Source organism: Peromyscus maniculatus, chromosome 1 (genome assembly GCF_049852395.1).
Source record: "Peromyscus maniculatus bairdii isolate BWxNUB_F1_BW_parent chromosome 1, HU_Pman_BW_mat_3.1, whole genome shotgun sequence".
Lineage (NCBI taxonomy): Eukaryota > Metazoa > Chordata > Mammalia > Rodentia > Cricetidae > Peromyscus > Peromyscus maniculatus.
The window spans coordinates 184688617-184713243 of record NC_134852.1 but is presented as its reverse complement, the minus strand read 5'-3'; the positions used below and the strand labels follow the sequence as shown (position 1 = coordinate 184713243).

The 24627-nt window shown below is 42.1% G+C and overlaps 1 protein-coding gene across 2 annotated transcripts; it reads right to left on the bottom strand.

The window, feature by feature from the left end:
- Nucleotides 1-629: 629 nt before the first annotated feature.
- On the bottom strand, nt 630-23494 carry Minpp1 (multiple inositol-polyphosphate phosphatase 1). 2 transcript variants are annotated; one of them, XR_013048132.1, is made up of 6 exons: nt 22822-23494; nt 20548-20745; nt 18501-18598; nt 14113-14246; nt 1527-2090; nt 630-1487 (listed from the first exon to the last, which is right to left on the bottom strand). XR_013048132.1 is itself a non-coding variant. In XM_006996194.4 (5 exons), the coding sequence occupies exons 1-5, from the start codon at nt 23438-23440 to the stop codon at nt 1694-1696; spliced, it is 1446 nt and encodes a 481-aa protein (XP_006996256.1). In that variant the 5' UTR covers nt 23441-23494; the 3' UTR covers nt 630-1693. The 2 variants fall into 2 exon arrangements, 1 of the variants encoding a protein (XP_006996256.1); XM_006996194.4 differs by having other exon boundaries at nt 630-2090.
- Between the last annotated feature and the right edge of the window lie 1133 nt (nt 23495-24627).

Here is a 24627-nt window from a genome sequence, read left to right as displayed (position 1 = left end):
GAGGATCAAACTAAAGTTGCCAGGCAGGCATCTTTATCCACTGAGCCGTCCTGCTGGCCCTCTAGTTACAGTTTTCAAAACAGGGAGAGGAGGGTTTACCTTCAAAAGACAGCATTAAAAATCTTTAACTGTATCCCTAGATTAGTGTGCAGTTTCATTGACCAAAAAATTTAATGGATTAAACATTAGTGTAACTAGGAAGCATAGTGACGGGTACCCAAATGGGATTCATTTTCGCTTTTCTTTAAGGCCTAAATTGACTTTTTTTTCCTTTTACTAGTGGAAGTGTGGCTGAAAATGTCCTCATGCACATCACAGGTGATGGTGTGTCCAGATACATGCATTGCCTTATGTGGATTTATTTTCATAGGATTTCTTTCCTCAAAAGTAAACTCTAAAATTATATTAAGGTGAGATTTAACTGATATGCTTTGGTAAGATTAACCATACATCTCAACAAAAACCAAACCCTCTCTTGGAAGGCATCATCCTTAAAGCGAACACGAGTTAGAACAAGCGGCATTAAGACAGCCCATCCACTTGAAGAAACGAGGCTTCTCTCTCCAGGCCAAACACATGGAACTCCACCCCCTTACCATCAACGCCTGCATGAAGAAATGGCTTGGTAGTAAAGTCACAGGAACTCTATTTATTGTAGCAAACACTTTCAGAATTCTGTGAAACAGGTTTGAATTTATACAATTAAATCATCCAGAATAGTCTTTATTTAAAAAAAAGAAAAATCCAAACCACCAAAAGATACACTTTATGTAATAATGAAATATAAAAAGGAAAGCCAGGATGGAAAGAAAAAGACAGCAGGCAATAGTCGTAAGAAACCCTAGCATCTGTCTGCCTACTGTGCCCACCATCATCACTACACACCTGAGACAGGCCCGATGAAATCAAGAGGAGCCTGCGAGACCTACTTGGAGGCTGAAGGAAATTACTGATTAAGTGTTTAAATATTTTTATAAATAATTTAACACAAATATCCCACACTTCAGTCTTGTTTCAGCCTGGTTCTTAGTATCAAGTCAAATTCCCTCTCTAGGGATATTACATTAGACTTTCTTCTGAAGTCAGGCTCACTCCCACTCTACCACGTTCATGACTAAGTGATGTCATTTGTGCTAGCAGGTTCGTACATGAAGAAGAAGGAAGGAATCAACATGATCACTGAAGTCCCTGACTTATTCAATCAATTACAGATCAGCCAGCTGACACTGTGCTTTGGTAGTCAACATTTCTCAAGTGTCACTTTCTAATAACGGTCTAGCCCAGTGAGTTTCATTGGTTAAGGTAGGACAATTTCAGCTCTGCAAATACTTGCTGGGCTGCTGTTTCCTTGAATTGGTTTTAGCCCTGAAGAGAGCTGCTCCAGGGAAAGTCATGTCTTACCCGTATGTCCAGATCCTAAAAGAAACTATTATTTTCTGTGAAAAGACAGAAGTACCAAGCAATCTATAGCTATTTCTCTATGTAGCCTTGGCTGGCCTGGAACTCACTATGTAGATCAGGCTAGCCTTGAACTTACAGAGATCCTCTTGCCTGTCTCCCGGAGTGCTAGGATTAAAGTTGTGCACCATCACACCAAGGCCTTGAAAGCTTTTCAGTCAAGAAGTTGCCTACCTATTGCAAACACAATCACCCCTCAGGAAATCACTGTGGAACTGAGACTGTCTCCAGGCTCTCAGAGCTCATCGGATGTGATGTTCACCTTGGATAGGTGACATTCTTTACTGGATTGACAGCTCTGAAGAATGTCCTTGTAGTGGTTCTTCAGATCCTCATACAAAGCAACGGTTTCTTGTGAGTGGGCCAATGGTAACACTTTTTCGTTCAGCAGCATCTGTACTTGGAATTCTTCTTGAGGGGTCTTCGCATTTTCACAATGGTAAAGCACAAATATTAGGTTTGCGGCATAAGGTACGATGCGACCACTTCGGAACTGGCGATGGACTTGCTCCTTAAAATTATATGCTGTCAGGGGCTCCCTGTCTTTGAAGTAGCCCATGAGCGAGAGCAGGGGCAGGAGGGTCTCTGCATGACCAAACTGGAGGATGACTGGAGAAGAAACCGGCTGAGACCTTAAACGAGAAATTGAAGGGAAAACTTATTCATGCCATAAGACATAATATTTACACTTAGTGGTATCTAATCTCATTTTAAAATGTAATCCCATCTTTAAAATTTTTTAAATTATTATTACATTTAGTGTGTAAGTGAGTGGAGGCTCACTAATGCTGTGGGACATTCCTTTACACTGTGTGAATATATGTCACTGTGATTGGTTTAATAAAGAAGCTGACTGGCCAATAGCTAGGTTAGGCAGGAAAGCCAGACTAAGAGAATGCTGGGAGGAAGAACGGCAGAGTCTGGAGCTGCCAGCCAGACACAGAGGGGACAGGAGATGAATGTGCCATGTTACTAAAGGTACCACCACGTGGCAGAGCATAAATAAGGAATATGGGTGAACTTAAAATTTAAGAGCTAGTTAGTAACAAGCTAAGCTATTGGCTGAGCATTTATAATTAATATAAGTCTCAGTGTATTGGAGAGCGGCTGCAGGAAAACTCCACCGCCACACTAATGCCACAGCATGGAGGCCAGAGGACAAATGTCAGGAGTCGGTCCCTTCCTTCCACCGTGTAGGTCCACAGACTGAACTCGATGGTGAGGCTTGGCAGGCAAGCACCCTTACCCACTGAGCCATCTTGATGATTCCTATTTTTAAAAAAGTTCTTCATATAAGTAATTCAAGCATATGGCTGAAATTCTGTGGGAGTAAACGTCGAGGTCTAGGAATTAGGATATCCGGAGAGCTGCAGATCTATCTAAAGTAGAACACATGGCCATTCTGTTGAGAAGACCCTGAAGTGCTCCCTTCAGCACTGGACTGCCTTTCTGTGAGGCGCTGGGTAAGCGCCTGGGAGACTGATCCATGGAGCGCTCCCCAATGAATGAAGGCACTTAAAGTGTTATCCTTCATCTTTTCAAGTTTTCTTTTTCTCAATATGTATTTTTCCATTTGTGTGTGTGCATATACATGTGTGTGCACTTTCGCGCACACATGTAGAAGCCAGGAGAAGGTGCTGAGTGCCAGCCTCTGCCATTTTCCTTTGAGACTAGAGGTCTTTCCCCAAAGGCTGCCATTTTTTTGGTGAGGCCAGAAACCAGCAGAATCCAGTAATTCACCTGTTCCTGTCCCCATAGAGCTGAAGTAAACACAATAACACACGCGCATATACATGTTAGGTGGAGAGATCAAAAGGGCTGAGCATGAATTATGAGTTCAGGGTCCTGTTAAACACATCCAAACTACAGAAGAAATTAAACCTAGGTTGTGATCCATTTGAACTAGAGTTTGAACCTAGGAACACATGTGTTCTACCACTGAGCTTGCTATAATCCCTGCCCCTGACCCAGACTTTAAATTTGAAGATTCTTTATGCTTAAATAGAAAAAAAATGTAAGTCTCATTTTCTTCTTTTGTCTCCCTTGCTGCCAATAATATTGTAAAACCATGACGTTTTCAGAAGGAAGTTAAGGAAAATGGTGCTTTAAAACATTTACTGTGGGGCTGAGAGTACAGTTAAGAGCACACACTACTCTTGAAGAGGGCCCAAGTTTGGTTCCCAACATCCATATCAGGTAGCTCCCAACTGCCTGTAACTCCAGCTCCAGGGCATCTGATGCCCTCTTCTGGCATGCATGTGCACACACACATAAAAATTAAAAGTAACTTTTTTTAAAAGATCAAAAGTTTTTAAAAGGTTTATTGAGTATTTTATGAACAATCAAACTGTTTATATATTAGATTGATAAAAGGAAGCCATGCAAACCACAAATAAATTACTGTTTTCTGGCATTTGATTGAATTTTAAAGTAACATATTTTTCTATAAATATTTATTTATAGAAATATTTCTATAAATATTTATTTATCGATTTTATAAATAGATATTTTTATGAGTAGATGAAATTTATTTATAAAATAAATTATTATAGACAGTTAGGGGCTGGATACATGGCTCAGCTGTTTAGAGCACTGGCTGCTCTTTCAGAAGATCTGGGTTCTATTCCCAGCACCCACATGATGGCTCTCAACCATCTGTAACCCCAGTTCCAGTGGCCCCAATGCCCTCTTCCGTCCTCCATGGACACTGCACATATGTGGTGTACATACATACATGCAAGCAAAACCTACACATAAATAAAAATTTAAATTTAAGACAGTTTGCAACAAGGAAAAGTGTTAGCTTTTATAAACGCCACCATACATCATCCTCTAATACAGAACACTCTCTACTGAAAAAGTTTGCAATATATGAAAAACAGAACTTTAAATTTCTGGCTTATATGCCAGTACAACAAAACAAAGATAATTACAATTATAGCTAAGGGTACAGATGTTTCTAATTCCTCATAAACAGTCTAAAAAACTAAATGAGAATCTTCAAAAGCAGTTAGAACATGATTTTGCTAATTCCAAATGTGCTTGTAGGAAATAATAACTATTTAATAGTTTATATATTCTATAGAAACCTAGTAAAGATATTTTAAATTTATAAAATAATGTCAAATAAGAAAGGAGGAATAAGCATGACTTCATGTGTGATGTTTTAATGCGGCTCAAAGCATCCAGCCTAAAGCAGATGTTCTTGTAACTAGAAAAAGGGAACAAGGTGATGCTGCTCATATTAAAATAAAAGGTCCCAAATAAAACAGTCACACTCAATTTTGCAAGATGTGAAAAGGAGCAGTCTTTTCTGAGACGCCCTGGGCTGATCTGCTAGGTGTGGCAGAAGCATCAGCCATGCCGAGTGCTAGCCCCACACTCAGTGCTCACGAGGGTTGGGGCGAGGAGAACGGCAGATAAGACGAGGAAATGTATTTCTGGCTCGCACAGACAGTAGCATCTAGCTGTTGGAATTCTTCCATCTGAGGAGGGGGTCAGGTCTGGAGAGCACTGTGTACATACTGCTTCCTGCCCTGACAACAGAACAAAATGCAGGGATAGATACACTTGTGTTCTCTGTATACAGGAATACACTGGACTCACTCCATAGACCAGTCCAGCCTCAAACTCACAGAGATTTGCCTGCCTCTGCCTCAAAAGTGCTCCGATTAAAGAATAGGCCATAGAGTTAAATATTTTAGAAGATTGGTTTCCTTCAGGTAGAAAATACCTGAACATTAGAAGTAAACTTGTGGCTTGCTATCCTGGCTTTGGATGCAAGCTCACGCCATTTACGCCTTTACAAACTTGAGCACCTGCTGAACTGAGTACAGGAGAAGGCAGGGCCTCCGCAGCTGAAAGCTGAGGGCACAGTAACGTATTCAGCAAGTCAGACCCAATGATAAGCCACTTCCTTTGCAGAGCTGCTGGACTGAACTACAGCAGTAAAACAGCACAGAGCAGCAAATCAATGTGGGACAGCAGACATCACGGTGCCCTAAGAGCTGGGGCGCTGCAGCAGCAGGGGTCATAGGTCATACACATTAGTGATGCAAGGGGTTAGAGTCCAGGAGGCCGGTTCAGGTGGTGCTCTTTCTAAAACATAAGTGTATCGCACTACTCCGAAGACAAACACCATGTCCAGTGTGTACTCACTTGGCTGAGTAACATACTGTAAAATTCACCAGATACCCCAAAGCACCAACCCCAAGGTAGAATTTTGGGTACCTCATGACTTAGTTTCATCATACAATCAGAGCCAAAACAACTAAAAAAATGACGTGGACAAAACTTAACTTCCTCTCCTGTTAGAAAATCCTTGCATGAAGAGTAGAAGAAGTCACCTAGGGAATCAGGCACCATTAATTTCAAACCACTGCTGGTTTAAAATAATTTCAAACCAGCTTCCATCTGGGAATGAAATGGTATCCCACCTGCTAGCTCAGAAGGATTGCAGAGTGCTAGTGTTTGGTCCTCAGGCCCTTAGTCTACAAGTCTGAATCTGCCAATTTCAAAAGCATGCCCATGTCAAGTTTCAGGGAGTAAGACGATGGCTTAAGTTCCTACACTGGCAGAAATTCTTCCAAGGATTTATAAAATGCAAGGACCATCTACGTAGGCTTTTTACTCAGAAGTAGCATACAGTAAGAAAACAAAAGTGTTAGGAATTTCTTGTTTCTCCCTGTGTGGTGCTAGTGGTTAACCCTGGGGTTCTGCATGCACAAGGCAGACATCCTACCACGCCTGTATTCTTCCAGACCTTTTCTCGCTTTGACTTTAGAGATGGGGAATATAGCCCAATATCTTCGGGAGTTCACTATTTACCTCAGGCTGGTATCTAGTTTTTGGTCGTTCTGCCTCAACCTCCCTAGTACTGGGATTACAGTCAGGTACTACCATGTATGACACACACACCCCTACACCTTATTCTTGATTTTTTTCATTTCAAACACAGCACCGAAGAGTTTAATGGATAGCTAGCTTGAGGTTTTAAGGGTAAGAAGGTGAACTTAGCCTACTTTCAATTAAGCTGTAACCAGAAGAGTCAGGTCTCTAACATGTGATCCTTCTGAGTTAACCATTTTGAGTGCTGGGGTTGCTGGGAGTTTGCTACCATGACAGACTGGGCCACTGACTCTCAACAGCACTTCCATTAATAATAGCTTAACAATAGCTTAGAACATAAACTGCTTAAGTCTCAAACATACGTTTTTCTTCATTATTTTGTTTCATATAGCCTGAATTAAACTTGCATATCATTGGAGATTTAAGCAAAATAAACAAATAGAAATAACAAAGCAATATCTACTCTTCAAGGCTCTTCAAGGGCATAGATTTCTTCCTTAAGGCTCCTAAGAAAGCATAAGAAAAGCATTTAAATCAGTTTTGGGATATAAAACTCAAATCAACAAGACAACATTTTTTTTAGTTATTTTAAAATCATAAAGTTCAAAATCAAGAGTCCATTTACAAGTAAGAATAGCAGAATGTTTTCCATCACTTATAAATGAGAGGATGTGGCACTCTATAAACTGATTTCTACTTTGGCGTTTAAAACTTGATTGGTAAAAATATCAGATACACATAGACCTCCATGGAAACATCCATGTCAAAAAGGGGACTGTGTGCCCCCCGAAGAGCTAATACAGTCCATAAACAGCGGCCCATGCTAACATCTGCCTGCCCTTTTGTAAAATTTACTTAAATGTCTGTTTAGGGGGATATATTTAAGTAATAGAAGCATTCAATGGAAAAAAATAGCACGCTTCTCTTCTAAATTACACCTGAGCAGCAAATGTGTGCATGGGGTGTGTGTTTGTGCGTAGGATCCTCAACTCTGGGAGGCTGGATGAGTTATATGCGATTTGTGCACGTGTGTACAAAGCACTCTTTCCTGTGTACACAGCATGTTCTCTTCATCCCCATGTCCCATCGTCTCCTACTCCCTCTGTCTGTCTTCCCAACCATTTCCCTTCCTGTGTTCTCGTCTTTCCGTGTGCTCTGTGTTCACGACCCTCTGGGTTGTACCAAGGCTGCCAGCAGAAGCATGGGTGAGGGGCTGTTGACTGGAGCCCGCGCGCCTCAACAGTGGCTACACTCCTAAAGAGAACGCCCCCCCTTCCCCACCAGCCTTTAACTGCCAACAGCTTCCAGGGAGAGCTGCGGCCTCGTGAGCACTTCGACATCTTCAAATGTCCTTGAGTATCTGATCTGATTTTATCAGAAGCCACTGAAAGTCTGCACGCAGTTCTGAAAGTCTCTAACTTTTTTAAAGGGGATATTTCCTTTGGCTCAGGTTTCAGGGAGTTTAGTCATCTCCAGTCCCCGGATGAGGCAACTGGACAGAACCCAGTGGCAGCAGGACCTGGTGGAGTAGAGCTGTTCACTTCACAGCCAATCAGGAAGCAGAAAGAAAGGGTAAATCAGTAACTCCTATAAGGAAGCAATTAAGGCTCATTTCTAAGAACATGTTGCCATTGTTCCAAGCACTAAAACTGTATAGTAAACCTTAGAGAGTTCAATCTAGTTCTCAGCCATCTCCTGGGAATTGGTTGGTTCCAATTCATACAGGCCCAAGCACTCGGTGAAAGCACCAAAAGCCCCATTTCTGCCTTGACTGCACCCCAAGGATAACATGAGAATCTGTCTGGATGTCATTTTTGACCTTCTCTGAGTCAGAGCTCCAGAGCTAGTCTATGGTAAAGCCCAATACTGGGGACGCAAATGGGAGTAAATGTGCCTGTGTGGGAACGAGGGAAGATCTCTCTCTCTCTCTCTCTCTCTCACACACACACACACACACACACACACTCACACACACAGGAGGGGGCTTGTTGGGAAGAAGGGTTCAGTAGGAAGGGGAAGAGACCAGAGAGGGTAATGGAATGAATATGCGGAAGAAAGATCATATACATGTATGAATATTAATTAAGGCTGCTTGTATGACCATGGCCATGGGATTGTGGGATTATGGGGGCACAGGCACCTTCCAATGACTACATCACTGAAGAAGAATGTCCCCCTCACCTCCAGCTGCCACTAGCTGACCATAGCTCCTCAGTTACGGGTGGACTCTCATGCTCTACCTTATTTTTGACACGGGATCGCTCACTGAACCTGCAACTCACCAGTCGGGCTACACTGGCTGGTCGGTGAACCCGGAATCTACCTGTCTCTGCCTCCAGTGCAGGGTTGTGGAAGCGTGCTGACATGTCCTGCTGTTCACATGGGTTCTGGGGATTCTAGTGCAGATGTGCGTGCTTGCACGGCAAACACCTCCCTGCTGAACCATCCTCCTCCCAGCTCCTACACAAACCTAGTAAATCGATCTCAGAAATAATCCAGTGCAGTCAATGGGTTACCTTATGTTACCCAGGAAGAAAACGGCTCTGCAGGGGACACCCTTATTTTACTTATAGAAATCGGTGAGGAGATTTTAAATCTTCAACCCAAACCAAAATTTAATCAGAAGTCTAAAATCACATCAAGAAATGAGACTATGTATATGTTCAAAATGGGTAAAATGCCTTAAGTAATTGGAAATGCTCAGGAAGAAAAACTAATAATTGCATGTTTTCCCCCAAATGTACTCAGCTAGATCTTTCTAAGCTCTTAATTTATGTTTCACACGCAACTGGTGTTACACAAACTCTGTTTCCAAATACGATCTAGGAATATCAGATGGAGCTTGGGGCAGATCTCACCACTTGCACGCTTATGTAAGAGCACAAACACGTGGCTGGGACTGCCGGAGCTCTAAGAAGCTTTGAGAAGAAAATTAGCGATGATAAATTTTGTTTACAAGTCTTCTTACACATATGACTGCAGTAAGTCTCTGGAGAAGCATGCATTTGACAGTGTAAGCCTAGAACTAAAACGGCTCAAACATATTTTGTTCTTAAGTAAAGCCATGTAGAAATTGAGCTCGAAGGTAGAACAGGGACAAGGCTACTGTTATCCTCTCTGCTAGTCTTAGGAAGTGGGAAGAATGATATGAAATGGCAGTTTTCAGACAGACGACAGAGTGAGAGAGCAAGCAGGCAAATGAGCTCGTCCCACCAGCTGCCCCGGCTGACTGCCTAGAGCTTGCCGGCTGTGGTGGAGGGCGGGAGAGCACACGGCAAGGCAATCCTGAGATGAGTGAGAATCCAGAGAGGTAACGCTGGCTGGAACTCACGGAGCAGACCCCAGAGAAGAGAAGCCACAGGGAAGGGAGCTGGGGAGTCCAGAGGGGCTGCTCGAAACGTCAGCTGCTGCTACACACGAAGCCACACATCCAAATCTGGAGGAAAGGAGCAGCAAAAAACATTCCCAATGCAACAAGCCAAACTGGTAAAACTCAAATCCATAGGAAAATCTCCCTAGTGGGACAATTCAGCTCAAGAGGCATCAATAAAAAAGAAAAGAGGGCCGGAGAGATGGCTCACAGTTAAGAGTGTTTCTTGCTCTTCCAGAAGAACTGAGTTCTGTTCCCAACACCCATGTTGAGTAGCTTACAATGCATGTAACTCCAGCTCCAAGGGATCCAACACCCTCTTCTGCCATCTGCAGGACCCTGCATTCATCCACATACACACACATAACTAAAAATAAAATAATTTTTAAAAAAGAGACAGTGCTAATGATTTAGTGGGTATTCACACATGTGGAATTCAGCAAGTTGTACACTAAATATACAAAGATGACTGTATATTGTGTTAACTATAATTGAACAATAAAGAGATAAAGCAAATTCCAGCTATCTAAAGTCACATGATCAGAACTGTCCCTTAGGAAGGAGACATACTAATGTGGAGCTAATAAGACCCAACTGAACGGAAGCCTTGCAGGCAGTTGCTAAGATCTAGGAAGGGAGCTGAGGAGGTGTATCAGTTGGTAAACTGTTGCATAGCTCCCCAGCACCCACATAAGAAGCTGTGTGTGGCGGTGTGCATCTGTACCTCCAGAGCTGGGTGCAGACACAAGAATATCCCTGGCGCTCATCGGCTAACCAGCCTAGCCAACCTGTAAGAGCCTACCTTAAAAAGCAGGATCAGGAACAGTGGAGGAAGACACTTAATATTGGGGGCTGACCTCCACACACATGATTACTACATGTGTGCACAGACATGTACTTACACACCTACTATTCACATATACATAGAAAATAATTCAATTTTTTTTTAAATCTAGGAAAAAAGATTAATTAGCTTAAATTGAGGTTAGTTGTGATGAAGATAAAATGTAAAGAATTGGAAAGTATAAAAAATGTAAATTAGAAGGTTAAAACAACCGAGGAGATGGCTTGGAGGGTAAAGGCCCTTGCCTCCGAGCCTCACAACCTGAGTTTGATACATAGAATCTGCATGGTAGGAAAGAACAGACTAGATGTAGGAAGTGAGGGAGATGGAGTCCATAAAGACATGTGGTATCGTGGCTTGGGTGTCTGGGAGGCTGATGTGGCACTAAAGTAAGTAGCACAGGAGAAAAAGCAGCATTGTAGACGGGCCGCTATCTACACCACATTCTACACCACACACATACAGCACTAACTATGCAAGGCATCGGGTTAGTTACTGAAGACAGAGCAGTATACTGAAAATGTCTTAGACTCACACAGAGTAACAATGAAAACTTGTCTAACAAAACAAAACAAAAAACCAGTTAGACATACAAATCTGAACTTAAGGACTAGCCATGCTGTTTATATAAACGCTCCCTTATTTAGCCCATAATCTTCCAATATCTAGCACTAAAAAGATCATGGCCCTAGGGTTACACTCCACAGTCCCGACTTTACAAAAAATGATCTAGAATGTGAACAATTCCTAAGAACTTTAAGAGACAATGTCCCCCGTTTTAATGAGTAAATTGACAAAAACAGTACAAATTTATTATACCCCATACAAGAGTGGCACCATCTAACGAATTACACAACCTAAAAAAGTAACCATATTAATTACAAAATATGAAATACCCAAGGCATAAGGGACCACCAAAAGACATACATTACTACTGAGCAGATACTTTGGATGGATTTGCTCAGTCACATAGATGTTTAATGTCAGAAACTGCCAATATTCTCCAGAAAGGGTGATATTTTACATTTCTGTCAGCCACGAAGAAGGTTGATCCTCTTATTTCCTCCAGTTTAGGAGGTATATTAGTGGTACTTCACTGTGGCACTGATATCCATGATGATAGATGATGGAAAATGCTGATAAATATTTTCTCATATACGTACTTGCCATCCATGTAGCTTCTAAAATGAAGTCTGTTTAAATCTTTGCTCTTCTTTTTCATTTGGGAGGGGGCATAATGGGTATTTAACACAGGACTTATTAAGTACAGATTCTACCACTATACCTGTAACTCTTTTTATACCTTTTTAAAAAAACCAGATTCTTTTATTAAGTAAGACATAATTCTCTATATATTCTGGATTCAAATTCTTATGCACATTTAAGTTTTGCAAATATTTTCTATTTCCAATAGTATCCTTTGAGAAGAATAGTTTAAAATGTAATAAACCTATTTTATGAATTGTTATTAATGGATCATGTTTTGGGTGTTACATTTAAGAAAGCCTCACTCAATCCAAGATCATGAATGTTTTCTTCTGAGAGTTTAATCTTTTACAATTAGGTCATTGCTCTTATTTTCTTTCCAGAAGATTTATGGTTTTAGGCTGTACATTAAAATCTACGATTCCTTATTTATGGTGGGAAAGGTCTAAGTATCTTATTTTTTAACACAGATGTCCAACTGTCCCAGCATCATCTACTAAAAATGTGTTCCTTTTCTCATAGTATTGACTTGGCATCTTTTTTTTTTAAAACAATTTAACACACATAGTTGTTCTTCAGTATTCATGGGGAATTGGTTCTAGGACTCCCCCATAGAAACTCACATATAAAATGTTGTAATATTTACATATGACCCATGTTTATCCTGCCATATACTTTAAATTATCTCCAGATTATTTCTAATGGCTCTGTAAAGGTTAATATTCAGTATTATTCAGAGAATAATGACAAATAAAATCTGCATATATTCAGTGCCCATGTGAATTTACACATGTAGTTAACTAAATACTGAGGAAGGAAACCCATGGATATACTACTATATATGAGTTTATTTCATGATGCTACTGTATCCCTTGATCTATCTGACTATATTATGTCTGAGGGTATCTTTTGAGGTAGGGTTTTTGTTATGTAACCCAGGATGATCCTCCAACTCATAATTCTGCTTCAGCCTCCAAGTGCTGGGATTCCAGGAGCACACCAGCACACCAGGTGCACACCAGCACACCAGCACACCAGGAGCACACCAGCACACCAGGTGCACACCAGCTCACCAGGAGCACACCAGCACACCAGGTGCACACCAGCTCACCAGGAGCACACCAGTACACCAGGTGCACACCAGCACACCAGCACACCAGGAGCACACCAGCTCACCAGGAGCACACCAGCACACCAGGTGCACACCAGCACACCAGGCTTTCTGTAGGTTCTGATAGAAGTATGACAAATCCTTTTGCTCTTTTTCAAACTTATTTTTATTTCTATAGATCCTTTAAATTCCTGTGTAAATTTTGGAACTTCTCAATTTTTACAAAGAAACTTGTGGGATTTTTATAAGAATTCCACTCAACCATAGCCAGATGTGGTAGTGCATGCCTTTAATCACATCACTTGGGAGGCAGGGACTGTGAGTTCAAGACCAGCCTGGTCTACCTAGTGAGTTCCAGGACAGCTAGAGCTACATAATAAAGAGACCTTGTCTCAAAAAGAAAGAAAGAAAAACAAAACAAAACAAAAAACCCAAAGAATTCTACTCAACCAATAATTGGGTCTTGCAATTCATAAATATGCTATGCCTTGCAATTTTGAAATTTCTCTCTTTGTACTGTCTTGAATTTTCAGTATACAGAAATTCTTATTTATTTTAAAACACTACTGATAAAATTTTATTACTTAAGCTTTGAACTAGAATTAAATCATAATAACAAGCCTTACAAAGTTATTTAAGAGCCTCCTGATGCAATTATAAATTTATCATCCCTTAGATTTAACACTGAGCCAATGAACAATGACCAACCAGGAAAGGTCTGTTATCTCATAAAGCCGGAAGCCATTCAGAAAGTCAAACAGGAAAACGTTAACTCTTATCGTTAGTATTATCTTTATTTGAAATCCCCACAGAAGCTTCTGGTTGGACCAGCAATATGGCTCAGCTGGTAAAAGAACTTGGCACCAAGCCTGATGATCCAAGGTTAATACCTGGAACCCATATGATGGAAGAGAAAATCAACTCCTGCAAGTCATTCCTTGACATCCGCACAATAAACAAACAAACAAACACATGGTATTTTTTTTTTAATGTTTCTGGTAGCAGAAACCAAATAGTTAACCTAGTTGAGGGTTTTATTAGGGTTTTTTCCCCTAATTCCTGTCAAACCCTTTACTAGACATGTAATGGTGAGAGGAAAAAAACAAGTCTAATACACAGCAGGACTTCAATAAAACTAGCATATTGACTGGGCAGTATCAATTACCGTATTTTTTTTTTAAACACACAAAAAAAATCATGCTTTATAAGATATTTTCCAGAAGCTTATGAACACCAAGTTGCAAATGAACTCCCCATTTTTAAAGACGTTTTTACCTTTGCTTCTGCTCGACTGCCTTGTCCAGGTGCAGAAAGATATCCTGAAACAGGGTGCAGCTTGACCGGCTGTTAATGGTATAGCCATAACTTCGTTTCCAATACTGTTTCAGATCGTTTAAATATTCCAGGACCTAAACAGGAACATTTCAAAAGTCATTTCTAATACAGTTCCAGAAATGTAAGATTCCCTGACTAATAAGAATTCTCAGAAGAGTTAATCAAAGTTTAGGAGCCGAGTTAGGTCAGTGAGCTGAGCCCCAAACAAAACACATTTAAGTCAACCAAAGGGAAAAAGTTAGTACAATGTACAGACAGGTTCAACATAAAAGGAACTAGGTGAAAATATATTAAGTCAACTCAGATATAAAACAATAGAATTAGGAATAAAAACAGTAGCAAATTACCATCACAAAAAACTTACCATGTGTACACCCTTAATACGTCATAAAAACCTTGAAAATGCAGGTACAACAGACTTTTATAGCAAAGTATAAGCTCCCTGACTTGGGAAAATAGGAGCAAACAAAAACTAGAGTCGAGGATCTAAAGAGAAGTTGAGTCTTTAAATGTGGAGGGGCAGGTTTACCAGATGGCAGATCTGGATAATGAGATGACTTCTTAGGAAAATCTTAAACACAAAGCTGACCACAGAACGGGGAAGACAGATGCATTTAAACAGAAGAGGGTGCAGAGCTGTCAAACAGGCAACAGCTGGCTCTGCACCCTCTCTTTTGTAAGGCCTGCCTGGCTGCTGCTAAACCGACTTCTGGGTGACTTCTGTCTTAACTATCGCATCACCACAGGAGAGCGTACATTAACATCTTTTGTTCCTTGTGCTTATCCTGCATCAGTATTTTCAGTTCTAAGCAAATATCTGACACAAACAATTGTTTGCTAAATAAATTGTTTGCTAAATCAACATTTCACAAAGTCCTGTATAACTAAAAATTTCCACAATTCTCAGAATTGTGTAAATGTCTCTTCATTTAAAATCTGTTATATGTTTAGTGTGTGTGTGTGTGTGTGTGTGTGTGTGTGTGTGTGAATGGGCAGGTGTATGCCAAGAATGGAGGTCAGAGGACAACTTGCAGGGAGTGGCTCTCCCCTTCTACCACGCAGACTCCAGGAGACCAAACTCACATTGTCAGGTTTGGCATCAAGCACCTTTCCTAGCTGAACCTTCTCACCAAGCCATCAATTTTAACTTTTCAAACATTTCAAGGGAGAATTTCTAACATAAAAATATACAACAGTAGTATGATAAACCCATGTGTACTCACCATCCAGCTTCACCAGTAATCAACCCTTAGTCAATTGTTTCAACTATGCTCTAGTTACCAATGGATTATCCTCAAGTAAATCCCTCATACAATTCTATTTCATCTGTAAATACTTCACTAAGTAAACCTACTGCATAGTGTAAATGCTAAGTTGTAAGAAACAAAATTATTTTTAATCAAATTACTGGAAAAGGAAACACAGAATACTTAAAAGACACCCTTATATTTTTTTTTCTTAAATTAAGAAAAGTATGTGCATGAGTGTGTGCTTGAATGATTTGTGTGTGTGTGTGTGTGTGCATGAGCGCGCGTACCATGTATGAGCAGGAGCCTTTGGCGGTCAGAAGGAGGCATTAGACCCTGAGATTTGGAGTTAAAGAAGGTTGTGAGCCACAATGTGGATGAATCTGAGTCCTCTGCAAGCACTTCGAGTGCTCTTAATTGCTGGGCCATCTCTCCAGCCACAATGTATTTTGAGTGAAAAAATTTAACTAATTCCCCCCCCCCTCTCTACACACACACACACACACACACACACACACACACACACACACACATATATACACTCAGAATTTATTTAAACATGTATTTCAAATCGTCAAGTCATGCTGCTTCAATGAGTTCTTTGATTACACAGAGCAAAAGGTGTACAGGTGTAGCCACAACAGACAAACCTGGCAGGCAACATTTTCATCAAATGACCGAATGTATCAAGGATGTGAAGTATCTCAAGTAGAAGTCTTGTCAAAAATATTTAATCTGAATTTATGTAAGTAAAAAGTCAGGCACATCCAAGACATTTTGCAGAAAAAAAAGTCTAGATTCCTACAGGACGCCGATGCATGGCAGATGAAAGAAAGCTGGAGTGCTTTTCTAGCCTAAAGGAGGCTAAACAGACATGCCACCAAACAGATGAGCAATCTTTGATGAGACTCTGAATTTAAGAAGAACAGCTCCAGAGGGCTTCATTAAGACACCCATGAAAACTGAGTTGGGTCGTTATACGTTACAGTTAGGATATACACTACGATATCTGAAAATATGGTACAAATGGTTAGATATTTATGGTCTTGTAGGAGGATGATCTTTTTAGATGTACAAGTGCTCATTATGTTATTCTTATAGTGTCTACCAGTTTGAAAATTTTCAGATCAGATAAAAGGGAAGACTTACAAGCAATAAGAGATGTGTAATTATAAAAGGAAAAAGACAAGTCTTTAACATTAAAAAGTTCTAGAGGCATCCTGACACACACAGCATTTAACAAATGTGGTGTCAGATTTCTGCCGTACATCAATTACCTACCAGTAGAAAAAAGGATGTACAGAAAGCAAGAATAAAATGTTTGAGAGAAGAGGAAGTGAACAAGGGAGGGTGAGGGCAGTGCACGCAGGGGATGAGACATGGGTCAGCAGAGGCAGGTCATGGCCACCTCAAGGAAAGCAGTGCGCACTGTCCGCCTTTACAAGGGACCGCATGGACAAAGCCACTCAGAACAGGAAAGAACAGGCAACCAAGTCAATTACATCCTAAACGTTTCAACAACTACAGTAACCCGGGCAATAAGTTCAGTTACATGAAGTTTCTCTATTACCAAAATTCATCATTTATATAATATTGAAAATCATCTCAGTTATGATTTTCCCCTGGAGGAAAGGAGATGATGCTTTGACGTACGTGAATGGTGACCAGAAATTTCTTTGTATTTATATTGGTAAAATTATTAATGGTGCTCTTTTCATTTTAAAAGTGTCCAGTTAAAGGGGGAGTTGGGGGGGGGGGAAGAAATCTAAAGGGTGTAGAGATAAGGAACAGAAGTGGGCAACGGGGGAGGAAGACAAATATCTCACTCACGTTTCCTCTCCTACACAGAAAACAGAAAACCGGCTGGGGTGGACAGAGAATGGGGAGGAGGACAGGGAAGGGCAGAGGGCAGGAGAAGCAAAGTTAGAATTTGTGATATATGTACAGAGTCAAACCCATTATTTTGTAGCTAACTGAGAAAACTAAACATGAAACGGGACTGGGACAATGGTATAGACTCAGGTCTGTGGGAAAACGTTCTCTCTGAGGCTAACTCGGCTTTATACTGGCCCTGCCAATTCTGCCAGCAGTAGGTATTTAATGAGCTTGGAGTCCATTACAGGTTTTGGGGGATGAGAAAAAGCAGGCCATCCAGCAGTGACTCAGAGCACAAAGGGGAACAACAAACACCTATCTGCTCTGGCTCTCAGCACCTTACAGCAGCCTCCATTCTTCCCAACTCCCCCACAAGCCCCTCCGGCACTGGTCCAAGAACCATGGCATAACCTTTTTGACCTGCTGCTGGTCACCTAAGCCTCCACAAAACAAAATGAAGCACCTTCATGTGCTTGAAATCCTGCTCTGTTTGGTAAGGAGCATATTTCTTTAGAATTTAAGTAAGTTGGGAGCAATGCTCGATTCCCATATGAGACACTGATGTTTTATGTAATAAGGAGTAACAAAGGTCCAGAAGTCTATAATCCTGGACGATCCAAAATATTCCCCTAATCCATTTGTTCTAGACCCCAGCACTCAAGAATCAGGCAACATCCAGCTCCCTTAAAGTCACCAAAGGGTTTCTGTACTCCTTCACGTCAGGTGACTGCAGGGAAATGAAGCAGAAACTGTGGTACGCCACTGCCACCACCAGGTGGAACCAGGCACCTCTTAGTCAAATGATTAGACCTCAATTTCTCATGAATTTGATGAATTCAAGGGATGAATCAGGTCTGGGAAATGGTCCTCTCTGAGCATAACTCGGTTTTGTATTAGCCCTCCACCTCACCCAGCAGTGGGTTTCTAATTGGGACGGGGGGGGGGGGGGGGGGGGGGGGCACTTAGAAATCAAATTACCATGAAAGGAATGTTTTTCTGAGTTCTATGAACCCAAATTATTTACCTACTTAAGCATCCTTATTTAGGTCACAGGCAGTTTATATCCCCTTATTTATTACTTATTAAATATATAAAACATTACTTATAAAATATTACTTATTTTCTGCAACACTGCTTTAAGTAAACAACAGAAAATTCAATTAATGACTAAAAACCACAAGGGGGAAAAATACAAACGAAACTTACCTTTGCATCCTCTACATCAAACACATCACACCAGGGAGAGTGGACACCTTTAATTGCCAGGTCAAATGAACAGGTGAAAAAAGCTACCTGAATTAAGTCTGGGGGAGAAAACAGGTAAAATTTGTGGGTTACTAGCGTCTCTAGTTTTTAAAGACTACATACCCATAGAATATGATGAGCACAGTTACACACACAGCTGAAAAAAAAATGGAGTATTTCTCGAGACGAGACTATCAGGGGATCAAGGCTTGACCTGCACAATGCAAACAGACAACTGTAACCACCAGAAGAAACCGCCAGGGGGACATTTCTGTCCAATGAGACTATGAAGCAGGCTGGAAATGGCAGTTTTTAAACCTAGCTGGCTTCTAAGTGCAAGTTGTGTGGCAAACCCAACCAAAGGTTAACCCAATGACTTATTAAATAGAACTCCACATTGACATCTTTAGAAGGGTAGAAAAAGAGAGCCAAAGTTTTAAGTGTTTTTTTTTTTTTTTTTTTGGTTTTTCGAGACAGGGTTTCTCTGTGTAGCTTTGCGCCTTTCCTGGAGCTCACTTGGTAGACCAGGCTGGCCTCGAACTCACAGAGATCCGCCTGGCTCTGCCTCCCAAGTGCTGGGATTAAAGGCGTGCGCCACCACCGCCCGGCGGTTTTAAGTGTTTTAGTCTTCACTTGAACATTAATAATGATAGCATATTTACTATCAGTTTTAAAAATTACAAAACACTTCATATTATAATTACTAAGTACATAAATGGAGACATAAAATGTGAGAGAGGACCAAAGGAGACTGAAAAGAAAGAACAGAGAGAAGGGGCAGGAGAAAGATGAAGACCCCAAGCAGAGGCAGAGGAAAGGACACTCCACACTAGCAAGGAACAAAAGCTTGGTAACGTGGTAATAAGACGCATTTTCCAAACTCAGCTGCCCAAGAAATTTCAGCAGATTTCAGAATAAGGCGCCAGGGATGGTTCTAGTGCTAACTGCTTTACTTTAAACACCAACAGGTACTAAAGAAAGGCATACGTGAATTAGTACTTGGGCTACCAAAGAGGCTTTGCTCAAGAGGGGCCAAACACCGGGTTCTCTAGTAAACAAGTGGGGCATCTAAAGCTGGACAGGTCAGGGAGAGAAGGGATGAGGTGTCAGCTGCAGGGGCTGCTACCGTTACTCTGAGGTTTGGTTCGGTTTACTGTTTTTTCCTCTCCCAAAGGAAAATGAGACCAAGATTAATTAATTGATATTATACACATTCCATATCAGTTCAGTTTAAAGAACTCCTGAGGCAATATATTTAACAAAAAAAATTACATTTTGGGGTTGGAAAGATGGATCAGCAATTAAAAGACTTAGTTGCTCTTATAGAGGACCCAGGTTCTATTCCCAGCACCTACATGAGAGCTTCCAATGGTCTGTAATCAGTTCCAGAGGATGGATCTGACCCCCTCCTCTGGCCTCTATAGGCACCACCAGGCAACACATATGATACACATACATACATACACACACACACACACACACACCTGCAGAAAACACACACATAAAATAAAAATCTTTTAAAAAAGATTTATCTTTATATTCATTAAGAATATACACAAAAGCCACTGGAAACTTTGGCTTCTCTAAAGAGGAAGGTTTTATCATCACAACACCTAATAAAACAGAGTGGCTTGTTAACACTGTGTGTATCTGATGACATGACATGGTTCATTTGGAGTCTCAGTTCTAGCTCTTAAACTATGAGGTGGTGTAGCCTAACCAGAAAACAAATGACAAAACAAACAAACAAAAACACTTTACCAAGCCAGGTATAGCAGGTTTTAACATTTAAGAACCTTATATATTAATTTATAAAAGATTTAAAGAATATGAAAATAAAATTAAGCATGTGGTATATAATTTTCCTGACCCAAGACATACTATTTAGTTAACATAAATTTAATCGTGAACCCTAAGAAGAGTAACTGTTGTTTTGTTTGTTTGTTTACAGTTAACACTTCCAAACCGTTTAAACCAGCATTTAAATGAGATATGACAGATCTGTTACCTGCATTTAAACTGCTCACTGGCACTTGCAAAGTAGTTGCAACTTTGTTTAAGAGCGTCTGCATTTCAGGTCCAGTTTTGAAGGCTTCTACATGATAAAGAGCTGAATCATTTCTTTCCACCTCGGTTAAAAACTTCTCACAATGATCAAAGAACCTCATTAGTTTATCATTAATTCTTGGAGGGTCACACTCCATATCTGAAATGAAAAAAAAAAAGGCAGATGTACATAAATCATTGGCACAAGTGACAATTTCAAATGACTGAAAAATTAAAGTTCGAAAGGGAACATTTAACAAACTATTAAGCTGTGTCTGGGGAAAAAAATACACTGATCAAGACCAAGAAGATGCAGTTGCTGGTGGAGGCCAGAAGAGGAAGTCAGATCCAGGGGAGCTGGAGTTAACAGACACATGAGAGTTGCCTGAAACGGGTACTGGGAACCGAACTTGGGTCCTCTGCAAGAGCAATACTCTCAACCACAGAGCCATCTCTCCAGTCCCAAAAAGAATTGTGTGTGTGTGTGTGTGTGGGGGGGGGTTGTTTTGATTTTGTTAGGTACTGGGGAACCAATTCTGGGCCTCTGTACGCTAGGCCAGCTCTCTAACCATTCGCTACACGCCAGCACAGCTTCTTTACTAACAATTCTAATGCATGAGCCAATATGCTAAAAAGACTAAAAAAGTAGACTGAAAGAAACGAGTTAAAGCAATACTATTCAATACAAGGAAACCTATATATAAATAAATGTTTTCTTAAAATCAGGGAAGTACAGAAAGTGCACAACTGTTATTAGCCACGGCTTCCCTCCAGCACAGGTACCCTCAGAAAGCAGACGAAAATCCAGCCGTTTCCAGATATCAGGTGGAGACTTCGAGAGGTCTGCTTCTCCCTGCTAAGCAAAACTCCACGTGGAGCATTTCATTTTCTCAACTAATTTTCCAAGCTGTGTTACTTTACAAAATAGTCTGTTTTGACAAAAACTACAAAAACCAGCAAAGCAATGGCGACATTTCGGGTCTACTGTTGGATGTCAAAAGCCAGGCACCTCTGTTCTGGCTCCTCTCCGGCCTGAAGTTCAGGGGGCTTCTGTTTAGCATAGGTTACATTATTCCCACAACTTGGCAACAAATATTTATTGGAGAAGCATTCATCAACTGGGCCTTTTCCCAGTTATATTCAAAACATCTCAATCATCATTCTTGTATTGTTTTATTATTGTATTCTTGTATTGTATGATTCTAAGTATTGTTTCTGTATATGAACATGAAAAAAACAAGTTAGACCATATTATGTTAGATATATGTGCAAAAATATAAATATATGTAAATATATTCCCCCAAAGGGTAATCCTGTCTACTCTAATTGCCAATTGGATTATAGTTCTTATAGAAACATCATGAATAAGAGAACTCTGTCATCTTCCTATATGGCCCCAAAGAACAACCTCTCACTTGTGTTATCAAATTGTTCTGTTTCTGTGGAAACCTACAATCTGATTTTGTCGACTTTCTCAGAAGTCCAGATGTACACAATAGACAAAACAACCCTCTACAGATAACAAGGATTCTGGCCTGACTAGTCATAAACTATGTAAGGGCAGAGGAGGCACACCGAGAGGATTCCACCCCAAGAGCTCCCAAATTCTGACACAGTACAATGATAGAGTAAGTTGGTAGGGTGGTGCATGTGAGCACGTACCACAGCTACAACGCGGGAAATGCTACAATACACACAAGAACAAAACAGAAGGCGACAGCAGGGCAGAGAGAGGATTTGAGGAGCGGCTTCCTAAAACAGAATGTAAATGTTGAAACACCTGAAAAGTCGATGATTAAAAAAAAAGTCCCACTCTAATAAGCAAAGCGGGGAGAGAAAGTTCTATATTATTAAGAGAAAAAAAAAATGCGCCCAGTTGTTAAACTAGTTGTCAGGAAGGGAAAGGTTGGCGCTCAGGGGGATAACACGATTGGGAATGGGGAATATAAAACTGGGAGCGATACTGTCTTTTTGGTTTTTTGTTTCCTCCTTCCTGGTGGATCTCTAGCGTCCCGCACAGCACTCCTCACGCAGAAAAAGCTAGGAATCCACATCTGATGAGTGACTAAACGAGCGTACGTATTAAAACAGCAGCAACAACCAAGTCCACAACATCCTGCGCCCCGAGACCGCAAACGGGGGTGGGGCTGAGCAGGGGACATCAGGCTGCAAAAGGGGAGGTGAGCAAAGGCTGCCTTGGGGGTCCGGATCTGGGGAAGGCGGGCCGCGCTGTCACCTGAGACGTCGGGCAGTGGCAGTCCCGGGTGGTAGTGTTGCCAAAGCCCTTGGAGGAAGGAGGCGCTGCTGTCCACACAGCGGTGCTTGGAGCTGGTGACCAGCCGCAGGCGGCCGTAGTTCTCCCGGCTGAAGAGGTCTGGGAAGAGGGCGGCCAGGCGCAGTGCCAGCTGTCGCATGTCCTGCCGCCCCTTCTCCACCAGCTGCCCGTCCATCCAGTCATCGTACCACAGCGGCCACTCTACCAGCGCGGCGGCCACTCCGCTGCCGCGGTCCCCGGGTCCGCGGGTCTCCAGCAGCCCCTGCAGCTGTCTCAGCTTGCGGATCTGCTTGGTCGTAGGGTAGCGGGTGCCGTGACGGATGAGGGCGACCAGCTGCACCGGGGTGCAGGTCCCCGCCAGCAGCTCCGGGTCCCGCCGCGGCGCCACCGGGTCGCCCAGCAGCCAGGGGTTGACATCTTCGTAGCGAGTCTTCGTGCCGAAGTAGGGACTGAGCACCGAAGCCGCCGGGTCGCCGCGCCCCGGGAGAGAGCAGCGCGCGAACGACGAGAGCAGCGCCGCAGCCAGGACCGCGGCGGGTGCTACCGAGGCCCGGAGGTGGCTGCGGGCGCCAGCAAGCATCCTGCCCGGGGGCCCGCGGAGGGCGGCGCGCGGCTGCCGACCCCCACTTCCGGATCCGCCGGCGGAGGGGGGCGGGAGTAGGGTGCGCTTCCGGCTAGGGACCGCTGAGAGCGATAGTGCTGTCCCGATGGCAGCGCTGAGCAAGTGAGGCGGAGGATCCCGGAGCCGCGGTGGGTGTGCACAGGTGGAAGGATGGAAAACCCCGAGGAGCGTGCGACATCCGGCGCAGGTGGAACCTGTCTGGCAGCTTGGCGCCTCGGGAACCGACGTCAAAGATTGCTGGGCTGTTTGGGTTTTATGGTGTGCTAATTGAGCCCCCATCAAGCCTTAGTCCCGGTTCTGCCAAGAGAATCTTCAGTCGATGGCTTTGGTCTCGTCCTTTACTGTGTGTTTTCAAAATGTGGCCTCAGAACCTTCAGTCTCAAGGACACCCGAGAAAGTGGCCTTTGCTTGCGGGATACCTCCTGAAGCCCCCACCCCCCCCCCCCTTTCTTGTTAGAGTTTGAAAATAAGCAGGACACATCACAGCCATAAATTTGGAAAGGGACTTACTTCCCCAGAAATTTAAATCCTGGGCCTTTAGTATGCTTTTGATGAGACTAGAGCTGACACAACACCTCAAAATTATATGCTTGTTGATCCCGAAGGCTCTTTAGCGAGTGGAAACAGCCGTCCTTATAATTTGGGTACACTGAGTCATGGCCTAACAGATACACTCCATTATTAAGTATGAGTTCATCAGCTGTATGGAGGAAACACCCATATTTCTCCCATGTGCTTAGAAACGCAAATCAGCACCCGACTTTAAAGATTTTCTTAATGTGTATGTGTGTGAACCAGCATGGCTTTATGTGCAACCGTGTGTGTACAGAAGCCCACAGAGGCTGGGATAAGGCGTCGAAGCTCCTGGAACTGGAGTGACAGACGGTTATGAGCTGTCATGTGGGTGCTGGGAACTTGACTCAGGTCCTCTTCAAAAGCAGTAAGCACTCAGCCACCGAGCCGGCTCTCCAGCCCCAACAGTTGAGTGTCTGTTAGACTATATAGCTCAGAATCTTGGGTGCAAAAATCATGAAATCTAAATACCTTGTTTTTTCTACCAGAACACCAGTATATATGCCAGTTGAGGAAAGAAGCGTTAAACCATATGATGATCAAAACTCAAGGAAACTTGGACCATATTTTGC